The sequence below is a fragment of the Pecten maximus genome, chromosome 2 (genome assembly GCF_902652985.1).
Source record: "Pecten maximus chromosome 2, xPecMax1.1, whole genome shotgun sequence".
In the NCBI taxonomy this organism is placed as follows: Eukaryota; Metazoa; Mollusca; class Bivalvia; order Pectinida; family Pectinidae; genus Pecten; species Pecten maximus.
The window spans coordinates 35,209,315-35,231,016 of record NC_047016.1 but is presented as its reverse complement, the minus strand read 5'-3'; the positions used below and the strand labels follow the sequence as shown (position 1 = coordinate 35,231,016).

Genomic DNA, 21,702 nt, shown 5'->3' with positions numbered 1-21,702 from the left:
TATCATTGATAATAATTGTAAAATGATTTTACATTAGTATAAATTGGACAAAAGTTTAGGTACAGGTATGAAAGGGTAAGGTCATAGACACAAGACCTATTGGTAGTTTCTACATAAAGCTCTTAGGACGATGGACTTTTGGTAGATTGAGCATAAAGTTATTGACATAAAATGACTGGAAAGATATGAGCAGTTACTGCTTGCATGGTAGATTTTGACTAGTTTTTAGTGCAAGGAATGTTTGACAAGAATTATAAAATTTTCAGTTAAATATACTGAAATAGATATGATAATGATGTGCATTGTGCTTACAAATTACCAAGTAGCTAGAGTTTGCTATTCTTAACAGTAATTAACAAGTTACAGAGATTTAAATTGTTTGCATATGTTGATTTCTAATCAAACCCAACATTGATAATTAAAATCAGTACACAATTTTTGATAATAAATTAAGCATAATGTCCAATCATAATCACAGTCCTTGATGTGTATATATTTTAAGTATTGGCAGTTTAATTAGATATACAAACTATAGTTTATATAAAGCATGTATGTTCGATCAATTCATGAACATTTCTAGGTAATAAATCTCAATGATATTAATTTCTTATTTTGCATTAAATGGAAGTATTTATTGGAGGTCCAAAAAAGCATAATATGTTTCATAAGAAAAACCTCAAGTATTTTGTTCTTTTTTTCAAATATGTGTTTTGTATAATTATACTTCTTATAAATAACAGGTGTCTATAAGTGTAGCAGTCATATTTGTCTACCATGTAAATGATTCCAATGTGTTGTCTCTTTGTTAGGTCGAGCATGTATCGGACACGCTGGAACAGATGCGATCCAAATGTCATGACATGCAGGATGACAATCGCCTCCTTCAGGGAAAGGTCGAGTCTTTGGAAAGGTATCCTATATATATTTGTTCTTTGGTTAATAAAACATGTATCAACCTTATCTATAATTGTATAATCATCATATTACTCTGTAGCAGCACCATACCCAAGCTGTTTGGACAGTCTCAGTGAGTTGAATGTTATTATTCCGATAAACCAGAAATTTTATCTCAGTCCTTCTGATTATAACCCTATGTGTTACAAGTGTTTTAACGACAAATCGTAAAAGATTATTCTAAATTTGTAATAGGAAGCTGCATGATGCTGAAGACCACTGCCGAGAGATGATGACTTCTGTAGCGAAAGCTGAGGAGGCTTCACATCAACAAAACGTGAGTTATGTAAACATATCTTTTTTCGCTATTGTCCATGTTGGATTATCTGTTTAACTCTCTTTACCATATTAAAGCCTCTTATCATTAGATGGTGGGCAATATTGTTTTTCTCACCTGATCAACAAAGCCTTTCTGTCATCAGGTAGCGAGTCAGCTATTCAAACCACCCTTTATCCATCAATGATGACGATGGTCCATATTTATCTGTCCTTATTGTTTCCTTACTTTACATTATGTTGGCAACGCAGCATGCTTGTGTGTAAACATATGTTTTTATTCTAAAGTTACGTCTGGAAGAGAAGACTCGTGAGAACGCCAGTCTGACACGACAGTTAGAAAATGCTTTGTCAGATATCAGACGTCAGAATGATCAGAGTAGAGACAAGGCTTCACAGAAGGTACGCATGTAAAAATGTTATTTATGGACATTTTATATACTAGACTGGTGGAAAAGGGTTAAAAACAAAGACAGAAATCGGTGTTGGGTCAAAATGCTATACACATTAATTCATGGTACTGGTAGTGAAATGAATGTATATGTAATGTAAGATGAGAGAAAAACCTTATGAATTATTATGTTTTATGATGATTTTTTTTTAAGATGTGTCCTGGTTTTTTTGTTCATATTAAAAAGTAATCACAATCAGTTTGTTATTTCGAGTCTTTCAACTGAATTTTGTGTAATTTTTTTATATGATATGAAGTAAAACTAATTAATGTTTATACTGTTTGATATTGTTACTTTGTACTTTCTAGGAGCGTACCTACCAGACAAGAATTACAGACCTGGAGTCACAAATCAGTCAGTGTAGGGCAGAGATTGCCCGACTTAAACGGGAAAAAGAGGAGGTAGGTTCAATGTGTTTAGCTGTCAATCAACTTATCTATAATAATTAAATACAGTAGTCCCCCGGTATACCGCCCCCCGTTTCAAATGCCACCCCGCATACCGCCACAATTTTGTTAGAAACGGATTTCCCTGCTATATAAAACCCTATTAATATCGCCATCCCCCGCATATCGCCATCCGCCAACTAATTTCAAATACCAAACTGCCATATCCCCCCAAATTATCGCCATTGTTTACGTTTTTGCTGTCACTCACGTGTCCGTCGAGTCGTCGAAAAGACGAACTGTTGGTGATATTTTGTCACAAAAAAGGCCTCTGGATGTCCCTGATGATACATCCACTCCGTCACCAAAACGAGTAAGGCACCGGTCAGCCATGCAGAAGAACATGGAAGAGGCCTTGTGCGTCTGGTTCACCAATACACGTTCACAGAATATTCCTGTTACTGATGACATTCGGAAAAGGCCCGTCGATTCGGCGATGAACTTGGAATACCCGACTTCCAATATTCAAATGGGTGGCTAAATCGTCTAAAAAATCGCCGTGAAATCACATCACCTGTTATTTCCGGAGAGAGCACAGGTGTTGACACCAATTTGATTAAAGATGGCAGACAAAGGGCGATAACCACTATGGAAAGTTATGACTAATTATACTTATAATGTATTGCCGTCCTACTGAAACCCCGTTGTACCGCCACCCCCGTTATACTGCCAAAATCGGCACTGGACAAAAGGTGGCGGTTTAACGGGGGACTACTGTATATTAACTTTAGAAAATTACCACCCTCATAAGTCCTGCCCTTAATTATGGTAAAATGTTCAAATTTTCATTCTGTAGATATAATTTGTAATTAGAAAGTTGACATGCATATCATTTGATATTTCATTTGAATTCAGCTTTAATATGTTTTGTTATTTATGTTTTCAGAATGAGAGGAAGTTCAACTCTAGATTATATGATCTCAAAGATCGCCTTGAGCAAAGTCACAGTACCAACAGAAGCATGCAAAACTATGTTCAGTTTCTGAAAAATTCCTATGCCAACGTATTTGGAGAAAGTTCTATATCATATCCATCCACACCTGTTGGCCCTGGAATTCCTTGAAATAGACTATAGCTAGGGAAAACCTGTATTACTAGTGAGAGGAAGCATTATATATCATTACAGTTCAAGTTAAATTAGACTAGCTGAACAGAGGACAGCTTTGATATTGATGGGGTTAGCAGTATTTGTATTGATGGAAGGTTGCCTGAATGTGGTTATGTTTTGGTTCAAGGGAAAAGGTTTAATGTGTAACGTTTCGGAGTTGTAGTCAGAGTTGTTTCCGCTCTTGTAGACAGTATACATTCTAACAAAGAGTCTATTACTGTACAGGACCCGGACTCCAACAGTGTCGGTCAAAAATGTCAAATTGTTATGGAATGACCACAATACCATCTCTGTTTTAAAAACAAAATCCTAATATTGGCATGGTTGATAGTGTATAGATTAAGTGCTAGTCTGCATAGATCTAAAATATATAAGTTATTTACACACATTATCCGTCCAGTTTTTTAATTGCCTTAATTTGGAATGATTTTCGTAAAGTTAAGGAAAACTAACGATTGTTTAGAATCATGATTTATTTAATAGATGGTGAGAGAATAAAAGTTAAATGTGATAGAATTCAAAGACAACTACAGCACCTTAATTTATTATTCAGTTTTCGCTATCTATCATCAAGATTATCAAGTTCATTACTCCTCTTGCCTATAAAACACAAAGGATATATTTAAACAAGATTCTTTATTTCTACAAGTGGTATTTCTAAAATTCCTTTTAACCATCTATAGGGAGTTATATCAAACTTTTTTATATAATTTTCAAAACATTTTTTTGTACTCAGGAAAACAAACAAAGTCCTGCATTGTTTTCTGTAATTATGGAAAGAAATTGGAAAATTATTTTCCGAAAAAAAGGAGAGAGATCTGCAGTGAAATTGGGGTGTGTGAACTTTAATCTTACATTTGGAATGAAAGAACTTTTTTTAAATCATTCCGTTGACTGTGATATTTTTTATACCATGTCTTGTACATACATCACCGTATAATTTTATTATTTTATGTATATATGTTACTATCATGAAATTTTAAACTCAAGGAGAATCACAACAACAGTCCATGAAACTGGATACCACAATATTGCCATTTTATCTGCTGTCATTGAAAGGTTTCATTGGACTTCACCTTATCAAGTAGACGATGAGCTTAAAATCTATTCTGAAGAAATCATTCTTAAGGATATTATTAAGCTTATTGAAATTGTACAGAATCTCTCCTTTTGAACATTTTTTTGATTTTTTGTTTTATTTATTTTTTTAATAGCCCAGTGTTGTGTCGACAATTCCCCACAATGTTTAAGTAGATAATTTATTATTCTCAGGAGTCCCGATCATGTCTGCTTAGTTTATTTAAAAGTGATTTGTCCCTAGTTTTAACAGTATTTGTCAAATAATGAGTATTAGGTATTAAATATGGCATATTTTTAGCCCCTGTCAGTCAGAATGTAAGAAATTCATTTTGGAATCCTTTAGGATCAGATATCTACAGTGAAACTGAAAACGTCTTGCTTGGTATTCTGAAGTACTTACATCTGAAGTAATCTATTTGTCCATCTTAAAAAAATGTTGAGAAGGTGAACAATGAGTTACATTGTGTAATACACTGGGTATATCAATAAGAAGGCCATTGTATAATTATCTTTGATCATGATAATCATCCAGTCGTCACAACACTACCGCTCAAATCCCCATGGTGCTTCAGGTTCAAACTGACCTCTAGATCAAGCATTCAACTAACCAAGATTAGGGGTATTTTAAAACCGAATGAAGATACTGGAATACGAATTAGGAGGTCAAAGCTCATTTTCATTAAAGTTTTAATGAACTTTTACATTACATTGAGCAGCATTTTTTACCTTTAATAAATCATTATTGAAGAGCAGAAAACATTTTAATTTTGAAACAGATTTTTATTAGAAATTGTATATCTACAAATTTGTGTACCATATTGTAATGTACAGCAATAAAACTAAAAATAATATCCATTGTTGGCGGTTATTTCTGAGATAAGTCTTTTCTGATGTAACACACTGGCAAGTTAAAAACACATTTTGTTGTCAGTGGAACTGTGCCTCATTTCGGTTCAGATACGTTGTATCCATTTGCTTAAGCCAAGAATGTTTTTTTTTCTTCAGTTAATGGAGACTGATCATTAGGTAGGGTCATTCACCAAGAAAAAGTCTAAAATTCAACAGATAATATCGAAATACAAACGAACTTCAACTCTTAATTATAATAAACGATGACTAAAACTATCGATTTCCATGGAGACACTTTCAGTACCACGTGACCAAGACCAGGTACACCGGAAGGGTGAGTGTCATCTGCTTCGTCAACGACACGATCTAACTTGGAACCAAAATTACTTATTGCATAGGAAAAGTTCCTTAAAATGTACATTTAATTGTAATATGTAAAGAAAAGTAAACTGGTATCACTGTTTCTAGAAGCTCCTTACTCCATTGTTTTATTATCGATATTCAATCTAACTAAGATTATACTTAACAAAGATAAGAGTAGGAAGTGTATCTCAACATTCAACAGCTGCTGGGTGTCTTCGGCAGTATGGTTCAGTGATCATGAGGTAGCACTATAAATCGGCAAAAGTTCCGGCCTATCACAAGGAGACTTAACACGAACATACCGCAGCCTCCCAAAACACATACGCATTCACCACACGCACGGGAGGCCGTCCTTAAATGACCTTAGCTGTTAATAGGACGTTAAACAAAATAAACCAAACCAACCCAATGTATTGCAGTGTATCGTAGAGGAGCCTAATTTTAATTAGATTGTATGTGGTTATTATGACCCGAATCACATATTGTAAGACCTTTCACTGTTCGCTTGTGTTTTATGAATAATTTGAATACAATATAGGATCACCTATTTTGAATATTCAACGAAAATGTCAAAACGACAGGTCATTCTTGTCGACCTTAAACAGGTACAATGAAATTATGGCTATTATTAGGTGTTACGAACGTAAACGTTATATAAAACTTCATCTTTGTACTGATTCAATATACACCAACATAATATGAAGCTAAAAGACATCGCAGGCAAAGTAGATCGATGAGATCGGAACAGGACAATTTCTGTCGTCCATACACCCGCCAGGATGCATCATGACTGTACATCGCTCAACATAAACAAAACTCGTGTCTCCACTGGGTTCATATGGACAAAACGCCGGGGTGTTGTTTAGGTAACTTCCATCAGGCCACAGCCAAGGTCCACTGTAATGGTCTGCTCTTAGACCAATTATGACCAGGTAAGATTCTGAGGAAATATAATATGCCGTATAATGGTTATAATAATTATTTTTTAAATGTATTCTAAATTGACTGGAATAGTAACGCACAAAAAAAAAGGATATATAATCGTACACTCAAAGCACGCTTTACAGTATATTCTTATTTCACCTGGTGTATACTCGCATGTATACCGACATCGCCATGTAAATCTAGGTCAAATCTGGTCACAAGTCACAATCGCAAATGAGAACTAGGCTGCTGACAACGGAACCACTAGGTGTATCAATAAGCATCAGACACGGCGTGCTTCACATCTCATAAGAGTCCGAATCATAAAAAAAAAGCTTCCAAATGGTCCCCATCCGACCATTGAAGGGAAGAAGATATAACGCAGTATATTGATTAGGATATTGATACTGTTCTCACAGTATGGTGTTCTATAGGACGTTAAACATTACAAAACCGATCACATGTACCGCTCTTTGTCGGGGACACTTCAGTTTGAAATTAACAGTTATTTTCCCATCTTCTGCAATAGATGTGCCACTTTTAATCAAAAGCCTGTATTTACTTAAACGAAATACTCGATACTCGTTAGAAACACAGATACGTCTTTCCTTACCTACTTACAGTATAATATTATGTGAGAACAATGCCAGGATTCCAAACAATGTCCTGATAGAATCGTCAGATATGTATGACAGATGTTGACATACCTGGTATGTGGACGTCCAAATAGTCTGTGAAATAATCGAACTTCGCCTGGCCGTGAAGGATAACGAGATGGCCTCCTAGACAAGTACATGTCGTAGTGGCTTCGTCGATTGAGACTGTCGTAGGACCAATCAACACCAGGTACTTGTTAAGGCTCCACATATCCACAGCGTAATCTGAAAAGATAAAATGAAAATGTCTTAAAGCGACCATAACTGTAAACTCACCGTGAGAAAATAATATCTGGCGTAATGTTGTTTAAAATAATGTATCATAAAATTTGGACTTTGCCTTAATTACGAAATGTTAAAGTGTCCACAACCTTTTTTAGATACCTAAATAGAATGCAAATTAATAACATTACAATGCGGTAGGTCCTACAAGAAATACAGGTTACCGACTGACTCGTCACAGGCACAGGGCCTTTGTGAATTAGTTACAGTCTACATGTATTTGGATCTCCCCTAGTGTGTATCACATGGACTTGAAAATTAGTTACAGTCTACATGTATTTGGACCTCCCCTAGTGTGTATAACAGATTTTCAGACGTTTTGGGTATATAATGAACACCGGGGTGTCATTTTTACCGAATTTTATTCTTGCCCCCCAAAACGTCTAAAATGTGCTATACACACTAGGGGAGGTCCAAATACATGTAGACTGTAACTAATTTTCAAGTCCATGTGATACACACTAGGGGAGGTCCAAATACATGTAGACTGTAACTAATTCTCAAGTCCCTGGCCTGTGGTACACACTAGGGGAGGTCCAAATACATGTAGACTGTAACTAATTCTCAAGTCCCTGTGGTCACAGGAACCCGTGTGACTCCATTGGGCTTTCTCTGTGTACCATTATTTACAAGCATCAATCGAGGTAAACGCTGTTTTAAAAACGTAAATATATCTACATAACACTTTTTATGTATTAGTCACGTATATCGCTGTATCTTCAACCTAACTCACTACCTATAAGTAAAAATCTAGTTATAGTCGTTTTAATTGTACTGAATATACTATAAATCATCATCATCATCATCATCACCACCACCACCATCACCATCATCGTCGTCGTCGTCGTCATCATCATCACTCTTTATTCCTCAATAATGAGATTACAAAAATATTTACAAAGAAAATAGTTATTCGGGAAATTTGTAATTGTCTTACAACGCGGGCACTAATTCAGTCAGTAGAATTGAAATATAGGTTTGCAGCTTTTCTGAAGAAAAACGCACAATCCAAAATAAATTCCTCTTTGATAGCTTCATTTTTAAAGCATATAGTCTATCGTGATTTCCTCTAAAAAGGGTATTAAGGAACTCCTCTTCTGGCAATCCCAAAAGAACAACATATGCTTGAACCCCATAATAGTCTATAATCTTTGTCACAAATGTGTATCTAAGGAGAAAGTAGACGTACAGTTTGTAGTTAAACACCTAATGGTAGTAGTTAGGAGTATTTCTCAAATATATTTTGTATTTCTATTTAAATCAACACATCAACATTGGTTAGCAGAGTTTTTGTACAAACTGCTATAAACTGCAATCAAAAGATGTTTTCTCAGATAACTTAGATTCGTTGACAAATAAAGTAAATGACATGTTGGTAAGTATATGGTAGGTAAAAGATAAAATATGTATGGATTATAATTTTCTGATTATGATATATATGTATCGCCATTGTCTCGTATTTATTTACAAATCTTAATATTACCTGACGGAAATGATAAACAATCCGAAATATTGCGTACGCCAGAAGTTGTCGCAGCACTAGTCGAGGTCACTGTTGTAATTGACGGCGTTGTTTGTGGCCGATTTGGTGAATACAGCACATTTTTCGAGGCAGGCTGTCTAGCTCCTGACGGAATTTCCGGAATTGTCTTTAAAAGTGAACAAACTTGGTTATCCGAATCATGAAAGAACGACTGACAGGGCTTTACGACTGCGACACAAAACACAGAACAGTGGACTAATGTCGAATTACTGAGGGTCTGGACGAGATCACCAACATCGGGCTGGTACCCAAGAAAGTTGTCATCCTTGTAAAAATGTCCTGGTAGCCAATTACATAGGCTCTCTAAAACAAAACATTAAAAACTTTAATTTTTGTTGATAATCAACATTTAATCAACAAATAGTTTAGCCAAATGATACATTATTACGAACATACTTTCATATTATATATTGATAACACTCTGTGAGCCCAAATCATTCATATACTAAAGCATATGTATCCGGGTAAAATATATCGAATTCCAAAACTGTATTAAATGAAGACAAACGTGTACTTATTCTGTCGACTATTTAGTAATTGCTGTGAATTTCGGACATGTAATGTTAAACTATTGATTGAATTTGGCAGGTTGAACAATATCCCTAAAGAAAATAGAATTCCGTTGCAATCTATATATGTAACCAAAAGGAAATTGGAGACGAATTTCATGTTTGTTCAGCGGTAATAACCAACACATATTATTAAGCAGGACGAAATCTGTTTTGAAAGACTTTGAAAGACACTATGCTTTTAAATTGAAAACTCTGGGTTTGTAGTAAAGATGTACTTGTCTCGCTCGCCAAGTTCGTCAAGCTTTTGTGAAAGAACTCTTTTATATACATGTATATATGTTTATGTTTACTAGAATAAAATCATTGTCATTGTGGAGAAACAGATTTCAGTTATTTTTTCATATACAATGTATCATATATACGTTTACTTTACTAATCCTTGTAAAAGACGTGCTGAATATACAATGATTTTATATAATATATTACACAATATATTCTATCTAGATATTTTAAAACGAAACAAAACAGTTCTCATGAAGTTTCAACACAGTAAACCTCGAAGTTACTTACCTACTGTCAATAAAAGTAACATAAGAACTATCGACATGTCTGTGTTCCCTGTTCACCAGTAAACTGAGTAATTAATGGATGTTCCATAGATCATGATTAAATGTAAGGTAACTGATTAATTATGATAATGTATTTAAAATGGAATCGATAGGAAGATCTACCGTGTATGATATCGTTACTATGACACATGAGACGAAATCATATTGTGATAGTTGGCCAACATGTTCATTATCGTTGCCTAAGTTTAATTTATATCAACATCACAATACAATTACATCTATCAGTACGATTGGAAAACAAAGCTGTAAACAGTTTCATTGTAGTGGCTAGTCGGGTGGCACAGTGGTAAACCACACTTGCCTTTCACCTAGGTGGCCGGGGTTCGATTTCCGGTCGAACGTGAAAAGCTACTGTATGGGGTCAATGATCCAATGAAAAACACTGAAGTCGTCGTGAAAGGTTTTCTAGGCGAAACGCTGGAGGTCGAGCACGCTGAGGATATAATGTTCGATAACGTTCATCGTCTCCGACAGAGAATGTATTGTATACTAGACACGGGTATAATACCAGAAAGTTGGAATACTGAGATAATTAAACCCATATATAAAAACAAAGGTGATCGTAAGGATTTGGATAATTATAGGACAATAACGCTTGTTTCATGTTTGGGTAAAGTTTTTACATCAATTATAAACTCGAGATTGTACCGGCTGTCGGATGAAATTAGTCTTATCAGTGACGCTCAGGCGGGTTTTTAGAAAAGGTCATTCAACCATTGACAATATTTTTATTTTACATGTACTGACATCTATTTACTTGTCTATGGGCAAAACACTTTATTGCGCTTTCGTCGATTTCAGAAAAGCGTTTGATTCTGTGTTGCGTATAGGTTTATGGCAAAAGATCCTCAAAAGTAAGATAACTGGCAACATATTCAATGTCTTATATGGTATGTACTCTGATACCAAATCTTGTGTGAGAAATGGAAATGATGTATCTAAAATGTTCACGTGTAACATCGGGTTAAAACAAGGAGAAACTTGTTCACCTTTTTTATTTGCTTTGTTCCTTAACGACCTTGAAACTTTTTTTGCTGAAAAAAATGTTGAATGTTTAGTTAAACTTGATGAGTTATTCCGTGACAATATTGGTATGTTTGTAAAAATGTTTGTTATTTTATATGCCGATGATACAGTTTTAATGTCGGAAACAGCAGAAGGTTTACAAACAATGTTGAATAAGTTTAACGAATACTGTCAAATATGGAAGCTTACAGTTAAAGCTAAGAAATCAAAAATTGTTATATTTTCTAAAAGAAGGACAAAGACAATACATAATTTTTTATTCAATGATCTGCAATTAGACATCCAAGACACTTTTTCATACTTAGGGGTATTTTTAATTATAATGGAAAGTTTACGACGGCTAAAAACCATTTATCTGATCAAGCCAAAAAAGCACTTTTTGCTGTGTATCGAAAAATAAGAAATATAAATCTACCAGTTGTCCTACAATTTAAATTATTCGATTTATTAGTTGCTCCAATTTTGTTATACTCGAGTGAAATATGGGGGTATGAGAATGTAAGTCAACTTGAAAAAATACATCTACAAGTTTGCAAACGAATTGTCGGTTTAAGAAAAAATACATCTAATTTTATGATATATGGTGAGATAGGACTTTTTGACTTTAAACATATTTTATTTACACATATTTGCAAATAGGATTTGGCACAAGTTATTACAACTTATGAAGCCATTTCCTTACAATAGTTACATAGACAACAGATGATATTACAGACTGATCAACTGCAGTACGAAAGAGATATAGACCTACATAACATTAGGCACTCACACAAAATAATATAACAAAGTCAATAAAATTTTCAAACATGTTAAATATTGTTAAAATCTTGTTAAAATCTTCCGCTGGATTTTATAAAATTTTGTACTTTGTTAAATACAACACAATTTAAATCCAAAGACATATTTTCATTTCCAAAAAGTAATAATCTTAAAGATATATTTATATCTAAATCACTTAAATGATTTAAAAGCACAACTCGAGCATTTGTGTAAGATTGACATTCAAAGAAGAAGTGATAGGCATTCTCACAATAATAGCCACAATTTACACAATTTGCGTTTTGGACCAGATTTGAACGGTAAAGATCATGATTAAGGGAACTGCATTCATGTCTTAATTTAGTGTGAATAATATTAAGTTTTCTATCACCAATTAAGTAATAAGGGGGTACTGAGCATGGTAAGTTAGGGGCTAAAGCTGACTTGAAAGCAGAAAAAGGCATGGATCTAATATCAGAATGTATAGAGTTCCACATCGTCAAAGAGGAAGGTAGAAAAGATTGGTTTGTAATAGACAGTCTGAAATTTGGGATTCTATATTTTTCATTATTTCTTAGACCCTGTCTGTTTTCACCGACTGTAGAGGGAAGTAAATTTGTAATGTAGTTTGGAGTTTGATGTCTATCCATTTTGTAAACTAATTGTAATTTCCGTCTTTTTCTTCTAACTGAAAGTAATTCTAGACCTGTTTCTGAATACAATGACTCGTTTCCAGCAAATAATGGTAACCTTGTTATTATCCTAGCTGCCTCCCGCTGAACCTTCTCTAACTTTTCTGAATCACTTGAAGTGCACCCATCCCAAACTTCACACGCATATTCTAAAACTGGTAAAATATAAGTTTTATAAATTCGTAAAAGAGCATCACGCTTTAATGTATATTTAAGTTTTCGCAATATATTTACTTTTCCCATAGCCGACTTATAAATTTCATTTATATGATCTACCCATTTAGCATCTGAATTTAATGTAACTCCAAGATGTCTATGCTTACTACTAAAATTTAAAAAATGGCCATCAAAAATCAGTTCCAGATCTTCATCAACGTTATCCGAATTAGAAATAAAAATAACTTCCGTCTTATTTGGATTAAAAGTAACTAGCCAAGTACTTGCCCATCTGTTTAAAGCATCCAGGTCTCTATTTAAAACTGTTTGTATTTCTAGACATGAAGATGAAGAGACTTTCAAAGAGGTGTCGTCAGCGAAAAGACGTGCAGTAGATTGAAGAATTTCTGAGATATCATTGATAAATATTAAGAAAAATAGAGGCCCAAGAATGGAACCTTGAGGGACGCCAGCATGTATCAAACCAAAATCCGAATAACAATTATTTATAAAAACTTTTTGTCGTCTGTTGGTTAAGTAGTTTTCAATCCATGATAGAAAATTTCCGCATATCCCGTATGACTTTAGTTTTACTAATAAACCTTTATGCCAAACCCTGTCAAACGCTTTAGAAATATCACAGAAAACTAAACAAGAATGTTTTTTTTTCTTCTAGATCAAGGCAAATGTTATGATATAAATCAATTAATTGATATACGGTCGAGTGACCCGGCATAGATCCTGATTGATACTGATAGAAAAGTGAATTTTCAAGAAAATAATTATGTAAATACTTGAAAATAACTCTTTCAAATGTTTTACCAACAGAGGACAAAAGTGATATAGGTCTATAATTAGAAGGAGAATGCCTATCACCCTTCTTAAAAAGAGGTATCACTTTAGCAAATTTCCAAGTATCGGGATAAATACCAGTTGATAACGACAAATTAAAAAGCAATTCAAGTGGTCTACATACAGTTTTAGCAGTATACTTCAACATATGGTGGCTAATTTCATCAGAGCCAGACTTAAAAAAATAATGTTTAATAATAATTCAGAGTCCAATAAAAATAAATACAAACATATGAGGAATAAAGTAAATAATATGATAAAGAGGGCTAAAGAAATATTTTATGAAAACATTAACACAGTTATAGACAATAGTAATAACAACCCAAAAGTCTATTGGAAACTTCTGGGAAACCTTATCAGAGGTAAAAAAAAAAACACAGATATATCTCCCCTACTTGATAGTACTACAAATGAAATTATATATGACAACAATAGGAAATGTGAACTGTTGAACAATTATTTTAGCTCTGTGTGTACTCAGTCAGAAAATGTCATAGATAAAGAATTACCCTTTTTTGAAAAGAGGACAGATTCTATTTTATCAGCAATACATATAGTTTCCAGTGAAGTTGAAGACATTATAAAAATACTAGATGTTAAAAAAGCGTCAGGTCCTGACGGTATTAGCCACAGAATGCTACAATTACTCTCAAGTGAAATTTCTATACCACTTTCTTTTATATTCAATTATTCTTTGTCATCTTGAATATTTCCTGAGAGCTGGAAAATTGCTCATGTCATGCCTATATTTAAGGCCAATGATGCAAGCATTGTCTCCAATTACAGACCTATCTCGCTGCTAAGTTGTATTGGTAAACTTTTTGAGCGTGTAGTATATAAGCATATCTACAATTTTTTAATCGAAAACGACCTTATTTATAAGTATCAGTCTGGATTCCTACCAAATCACTCCACAACACATCAACTTATTGAAATATATCATTCAGTCATTTCTTCCTTAGAAAATTATGAACATTCTATCTTAATTTTTTGTGATTTTTCTAAGGCATTTGACCGCGTGTGGCACAAAGGCCTATTACATAAACTCGACAATTATGGTATCTCTGGACCTCTTCTTCGTTGGGTGGCTAGTTATCTTTCAAAAAGAAAACAAGCTGTATTTATCAATGATTCACTTTCCTCTCTTAAGCCTATAAATGCTGGTGTCCCCCAAGGGTCAGTTCTTGGTCCACTTTTCTTTCTACTGTACATAAATGATATTGCCTGTAATCTTTCATCTCTATCTAGGCTTTTCGCTGACGATACTTCTCTATCCTACGCGTCATATGACCTCAACCTTATTGAGACGGAGGCTAAACGGGACTTATTAAAACTTGAAATTTGGTCCAATGAATGGCTTATGTCCTTTAATCCTAATAAAACCGAGGCCCTCGTAATATCAACTAGACAACTTCCTTTTGTTCCGTCCTTTACATTCGACAATACCCCGATTAAAATAACAAACCACCATAAACACCTAGGAGTCATTCTTTCTGATGATTGTAAGTGGAACGTACATGTAGAATCTATAGTCAATAAAGTAACTAAATATATAGCCACCCTCCGTAAATTAAAACTTATCTTAAACAGAAACACATTAGTACCTTACCTATATACGACCATTACTTGAATATGCATGTGAAGTATGGGACAACTGCGGTACAACAAACTCATTGTTATTAGAAAAGATAAATCTAGAGGCCGCAAGAATAGTCACAGGGCTGCCCATATTTACAAAAAAAAGAGTTCTTATATCTGGAAACCGGTTGGTTACCACTTTCGAAGAGAAGAGATGCTCGGAAACTTTCCTTATTCTATTCTATAGTAAATAATCTGGCACCTACTTTTCTTATCGACCTACTACCAATGTATATTGGCAACATAGCTCCTTATAATTTACGAAATGCAGATTTATTTAGGGAACAACACTTTCGTCTACAACTATCAAAAAACTCCTTCTTTCCTTCTACTTCAAAACTTTGGAATGGCTTACATAACACTATCAGAAACTCGCCTACTTTAAGTTCCTTCAAATCTAATCTAAAAAAATCTATGACAGTAAACAATATATATGACAAGCATTTTATCAGTTATGGTCCTCGAAAACTAAATATTCTACACAACAGAATAAGAAATCGAGCAAGTGCACTAAGCTATGATCTTTTTAGAGCCAATCTCGTTGATTCACCTGCTTGTCAATGTGGACATCCCTGTGAAGATTCCCATCATTTTTTCCTTAACTGTCCCCTGTACAACAACTTAAGAGGAACTCTTATTGCTGATTTAACCTGGTACGGTCCTGTTAATGTAAATATACTTTGCAATGGTGACACGAATATCTCCTCAACTGACAATATAAAAATCGCCAAAGTTGTGCAAAACTTCTTGAGTAGGTCGGGAAGATTCGACTAATCATCACTTCCTATCCCCCCCCCCCCCCCCCCCCCCCCCTTCTTTTCATACTATTTTCCTATAATAAAAAAAACTTTATCCAAAATGCTCCATTTATCCATATAATATAAAAATGTTTTTTCTTCTAATCGATTAAGTATATTTGAATTCATTCCAAACATTTATATGTCATGATCTTTCCCGATGCAGTCATTTAACTTTAAATGTACCTATCTCCTCCTCCTTCCTGCCCCCCCCCCCCCCCTCTCTCTCTCTCTCTCTCTCTCTCTCTCTCTCTCTCTCTCATTATATTTTCGTTTCTTTATCGAATTTCTGAATATTTGTATATGCCATCATGTGACTATGTTATTGTTAATTATTTTGTTATTATTATGGGAGAAGTCGTCTATAAGTTGGAAAAACTTGCTGACTAATCCCTTTGTCATTATTATATGTCAATAAAATATGTTTAAACTAAAGAGCCAGAAGCTTTACCAAGTTTTAAATTCATCAAAACATCAGATATGTCATTTTGACTTATTACAGGTAACTCAAAAGAACTTTCTGTTTTAGGTTCTAACAAAGGAACATCGTTATTGTTGTCATCTATGCTAGTGATACTGCAAAAATAGAGACAGGAAGGTATCCAATTACAGTTGATATTAAATTGAGAATTATTAAATTCTGGTATACTCTTATTAAAAGTGAAAATAAACTGTCTAGCCGTAAGTACAAATTGATGTTGGAAAACTCGCCACGAGGGTCAAACTTATAGTATATTTAAAGACAACTTTGGCATGGAAGATTACCTTAAACGATTAAACAAAAAGGACAGAAAGGTACTTTGTAAATTTAGAACATCCAACATAAAGCTTCCGGTCGAAACAGGAAGATGGACAGGCATTCAAAGACAAGACAGAATATGTCCACTTTGTTATACCGGTATAGGAGATGAATTCCATTTTTTATTTATTATATGATAACGTAATACAGTTAAGACGTAGATATATTCCTGCCTACTTTTACAAAAAAAAAACAATTCTTATAAAATGAAAGGAATGTTTACAATCTTTAATAAAAATATGTTAATAAACGTAAGCCTACATGTATTTGTCCAAAAACTATGTAATATGTTATGATGACATCACAATAATTAGTGGTACTGATTTCCTTTTTTGCATTCAGTATTTTCACCAGTTCTATCTCTATAATATTTTGAATGATTCCAATATTGTAAGAAAACTACATGTATTAATATTGCCTGTCATGCTTGTAACATGAAAAAAATATTTGACCTCTTGTTACACAAACTGTGTGTCAGAGTGAATAAAGAAATCTTGAAAATCAAAAATCTTGAAATCTTGGGTCACCTGCCCGATCACGTGGGTTTTCACCCGGTACACACACCTTACCCCTCGCGAGCTTCAACCCGGGCTAACAAGCGTGATTAATATAAGTTGATATTGTTTCGCAGGTTTTGTATGATGTCTTGAGGTAAATTTGACCTGAAATTGACCTGAATTTGACCTAAATTGACATGAAGACATGTTTTTGCCTGTGTATAGATTAAAATCTGTTAAAAAGAGGAAGGGGGGGGGGGGGGGGGGGGGGGGGGAGAGAGAATTCCAACAATATTTTCAAACTTATGTTATTATCTCATCTACGTAAATGTATAAACAAACACTGATTCGCGTTCTGTAATTATAACTCAATATACTATAAATTATACACGTATGACGCGCGTCAGAGAAAGCAAACTACAAGATGTAGTTGATTGTGGTGTTACGGAGACCATAAAACTCCATCATATGTACCACGGTTGGGTTGTTGTCAATAGGGGCATATATTCTACAAGATATATACCCAGCTGTGTAAGTGAAAAAATATCTGATAAATATCGAAGTAAAGAAATCAATTTCAATTTTCAATTTGTTTATTGACCTTGAGCTTTACAGCTCGAAAGCATGTGCTCTTAAGATAGTATATATATATAATGTACAGCACGGCGCTGTGCTCTCTGGAATTTTAAGCATAAAAATAATTGAATTCAGATCTACAGTTAATGTATCACGATGCAGCTTATGTCTTTTTTAATATAATTAACCTATACGTACGTTTCTTTATGATGGTTCGTACCAGTTGTACCAAATTGGTACGGTAATCCAATTGAGATCTATAGATGGCGGCCGTCAGTCGCTTCAAACATAAAACCGATCGTTTTTGCAACGTTAGCAATGTAAAATCAGTACCTAAATATTCCGTCAAACATTGACTTATATGATTTATCAAATTGCATCGCAAATGGAGAGAACCCGTCTCGTTTTTTAACAAAAACGTTTATAATACTCTTTTATGATTCAGCTATTATATTTAATTATATTGAATATTTATGCTTGCGTAATATGGAGAGTACAAGTGTCATGATCCACCTTCATTGTGTTGACTTGTGTATGACCAAGAATACACAAACACGTGCAATTTACATTCGTTAGCTCGCCCACTCGGTGCGAGGCTGAATACTGGGACAGGGCACGATTATACAACCCAAGGTTCATGATATGTACTGTATAATATCTGGAACGTGGATGACCGGTAAATCGTATCAAGTCCCTGTGAATATGTAGCCACCTGACTCCGTCAAACCTCGTAAATAAGCCTTACAAAGAAATCATCAGGTACGTGATCCCGCCCACACACTGGTTCTATGATACACTGTACTGACCATAACACACGTTATTCTAGAGTCACGATAACAAACTGTTGAACCTCACAGAGAGTGCTTTGATTTGCTGTATACGAAGTATCAATTTTTTGAAAACGATTTCATTTTGTTATATAAAGTGCTATGTTTCACTGCAGGTAGTGTTATATGGTGGCTGATTTCGGCCATGCTGCAATGACGCATTGGCCCTGCCGCCAAGCGAAATGAGACAATGCGCCATGTGACAAAATCACTGGAGCACTGTCGCTCTTATTAACATGGCGCTCTGTTGCATTGTCGCTTTTTGCAACATTGCCTAAATCAGCCACCATATGTTATACATAACAATAAAAGAAAATATGCAGTAAGCAGTAAACATTATAAAGTAGGTAATAGAGAGTGAACGGTAAACAGTAGGCATATAGAAAGTTGAAGTAGAAACTGATACAGGACAGCATAGCTAGTAAGTAGTAGAAAGAAGATGAAAGTAGTATAAAGTAGTAATTACGCAGTAAACAGTAAACAGCAAACAAGATACAATAATCAGTAGATGGTAACCAGTATACAGTAACCAGTAGACAGTAACCAGTAAACAGTAACCAGAAGACAGTAACCAGTAGACAGTAACCAGTAGACAGTAACCAGTAAACAGTAACCAGTAGACAGTAACCAGTAAACAGTTACCAGTAGACAGTAACTAGTAGACAGTTACCAATAGACAGTTACCAGTAGACAGTAACCAGTAAACAGTTACCAGTAGACAGTAACCAGTAGACAGTAACCAGTAAACAGTTACCAGTAGACAGTTACAAGTAAACAGTTACCAGTAGACAGTAGCCAGTAGACAGTTACCAGTATACAGTAACCAGTAGACAGTAACCAGTAGACAGTAACCAGTAAACAGTTACCAGTAGACAGTAACCAGTCAGTATACAGTAACCAGTAGACAGTAACTAGTAGACAGTTACCAATAGACAGTTACCAGTAGACAGTAACCAGTAAACAGTTACCAGTAGACAGTAACCAGTAGACAGTAACCAGTAAACAGTTACCAGTAGACAGTAACCAGTCAGTATAAAGTAACCAGTAGACAGTAACCAGTAGACAGTTAAAGTAAACAGTTACCAGTATACAGTAACCAGTAGACAGTAACCAGTAGACAGTAGCCAGTAGACAGTTACCAGTAGACAGCTACCAATAGACAGTAACCAGTAGACAGTAACCAGTAAACAGTTACCAGTAGACAGTAACCAGTAAACAGTTACCAGTAGACAGTAACCAGTAGACAGTTACCAGTAGACAGTAGCCAGTAGACAGTTACCAGTATACAGTAACCAGTAGACAGTAACCAGTAGACAGTATACAGTAACCAGTAGACAGTTACAAGTAAACAGTTACCAGTAGACAGTAACCAGTAGACAGTTACCAGTAGACAGTAGCCAGTAGACAGTTACCAGTATACAGTAACCAGTAGACAGTAACCAGTAGACAGTATACAGTAACCAGTAGACAGTTACAAGTAAACAGTTACCAGTATACAGTAACCAGTAGACAGTAACCAGTAGACAGTATACAGTAACCAGTAGACAGTTACCAGTAGACAGTTACAAGTAAACAGTTACCAGTAGACAGTAGACAGTAGCCAGTAGACAGTTACCAGTAGACAGTTACCAGTAGACAGTAACCATTTTACAGTAACCAGTAGACAGTTACCAGTAGACAGTAACCAGTCAGTAGACAGTAACCAGTAGACAGTAACCAGTAGACAGTAACCAGTCAGTATACAGTAACCAGTAGACAGTAACCAGTACACAGTTACCAGTAGACAGTTACCAGTAGACAGTATCCAGTAGACAGTAACCAGTAGACAGTAACCAGTAGACAGTAACCAGTAGACAGTTACCAGTAGACAGTAACCAGTCAGTATACAGTAACCAGTAGACAGTAACCAGTAGACAGTATACAGTAACCAGTAGACAGTTACCAGTAGACAGTTACAAGTAAACAGTTACCAGTAGACAGTAGCCAGTAGACAGTTACCAGTAGACAGTTACCAGTAGACAGTAACCAGTAGACAGTAACAAGAAGACAGTAACCAACAGACAGTTACCAGTAGACAGTAACCAGTAGACAGTTACATGTAGACAGTAACCAGTAGACAGTAACCAGTAGACAGTTACCAGTAGACAGTAACCAGTATACAGTAACCAGTAGACAGTAACCAGTCGACAGTAACCAGTAGACAGTTACCAGTAGACAGTTACCAGTATACAGTTACCAGTAGACAGTTACCAGTAGACAGTAACCAGTAGACAGTAACCAGTAGACAGTAACCAGTAGACAGTTACCAGTAGACAGTAACCAGTAGACAGTAACCAGTAGACAGTAACCAGTAGACAGTAGCCAGTAGACAGTTATCAGTAGACAGTTACCAGTATACAGTTACCAATAGACAGTTACCAGTAGACAGTTACCAGTAGACAGTAACCAGTAGACAGTTACCAGTAGACAGTAACCAGTAGACAGTAACCAGTAGACAGTTACCAATAGACAGTTACCAGTAGACAGTAACCAGTAGACAGTTACCAGTAGACAGTAACAAGTAGACAGTAAGCAGTAAACAGTTACCAGTAGACAGTAACCAGTAGACAGTAACCAGTAGACAGTTACCAGTAGACAGTAACCAGTAGACAGTAACCAGTAGACAGTATACAGTAACCAGTAGACAGTTACAAGTAAACAGTTACCAGTAGACAGTTACCAGTAGACAGTAGCCAGTAGACAGTAGCCAGTAGACAGTTACCAATAGACAGTAACCAGTAGACAGTAGCCAGTAGACAGTTGCCAGTTGACAGTAACCAGTAGACAGTAACCAGTAGACAGTAACCAGTAGACAGTAACCAGTAGACAGTAACCAGTAGACAGTAACAAGAAGACGGTAACCAGTAGACAGTAACCAGTAGACAGTAGCCAGTAGACAGTAACCAGTAGACAGTTACCAGTAGACAGTAACCAGTAGACAGTAACCAGTAGACAGTAACCAGTAAACAG

The 21,702-nt window shown here is 35.1% G+C and overlaps 2 protein-coding genes across 7 annotated transcripts in view; one reads left to right on the top strand and one right to left on the bottom strand.

Annotated features, from left to right (window-relative positions):
• The window catches only part of LOC117321885 (outer dense fiber protein 2-like), a 40,546-nt gene extending 35,379 nt beyond the window's left edge, over positions 1 to 5,167 (top strand). For all 6 annotated transcript variants that reach the window (XM_033876500.1, XM_033876501.1, XM_033876498.1 and 3 more), the window contains 5 exons: positions 810 to 910; positions 1,150 to 1,231; positions 1,519 to 1,632; positions 1,991 to 2,083; positions 3,015 to 5,167. In XM_033876500.1, coding sequence (XP_033732391.1) covers positions 810 to 910; positions 1,150 to 1,231; positions 1,519 to 1,632; positions 1,991 to 2,083; positions 3,015 to 3,191 — 567 coding nt within the window. In that variant the 3' untranslated portion in view covers positions 3,192 to 5,167. The remainder of the gene's footprint in view (positions 1 to 809; positions 911 to 1,149; positions 1,232 to 1,518; positions 1,633 to 1,990; positions 2,084 to 3,014) is intronic.
• An 801-nt stretch (positions 5,168 to 5,968) lies between these two features.
• LOC117342669 lies at positions 5,969 to 10,052 on the bottom strand. The gene is made up of 5 exons (XM_033904873.1): positions 10,016 to 10,052; positions 9,144 to 9,236; positions 8,874 to 9,017; positions 7,160 to 7,333; positions 5,969 to 6,468 (listed from the first exon to the last, which is right to left on the bottom strand). Exons 1-5 carry the CDS (start codon positions 10,050 to 10,052, stop codon positions 6,233 to 6,235), a joined length of 684 nt encoding a protein of 227 aa, XP_033760764.1. The 3' UTR covers positions 5,969 to 6,232.
• Positions 10,053 to 21,702: the final 11,650 nt, after the last annotated feature.

Excerpts from the sequence above, each read along its gene's own strand:
- LOC117342669 (XM_033904873.1), bottom strand. The coding sequence starts at position 10,052 with ATGTCGATAGTTCTTATGTTACTTTTATTGACAGTAG. Across the intron at positions 7,334-8,873 it reads TTGTTTATCATTTCCGTCAG|ATTACGCTGTGGATATGTGG; the intron begins GTAATATTAAGA and ends TTATCTTTTCAG. Across the intron at positions 6,469-7,159 it reads TTTGGACGTCCACATACCAG|AATCTTACCTGGTCATAATT; the intron begins GTATGTCAACAT and ends ATATTTCCTCAG.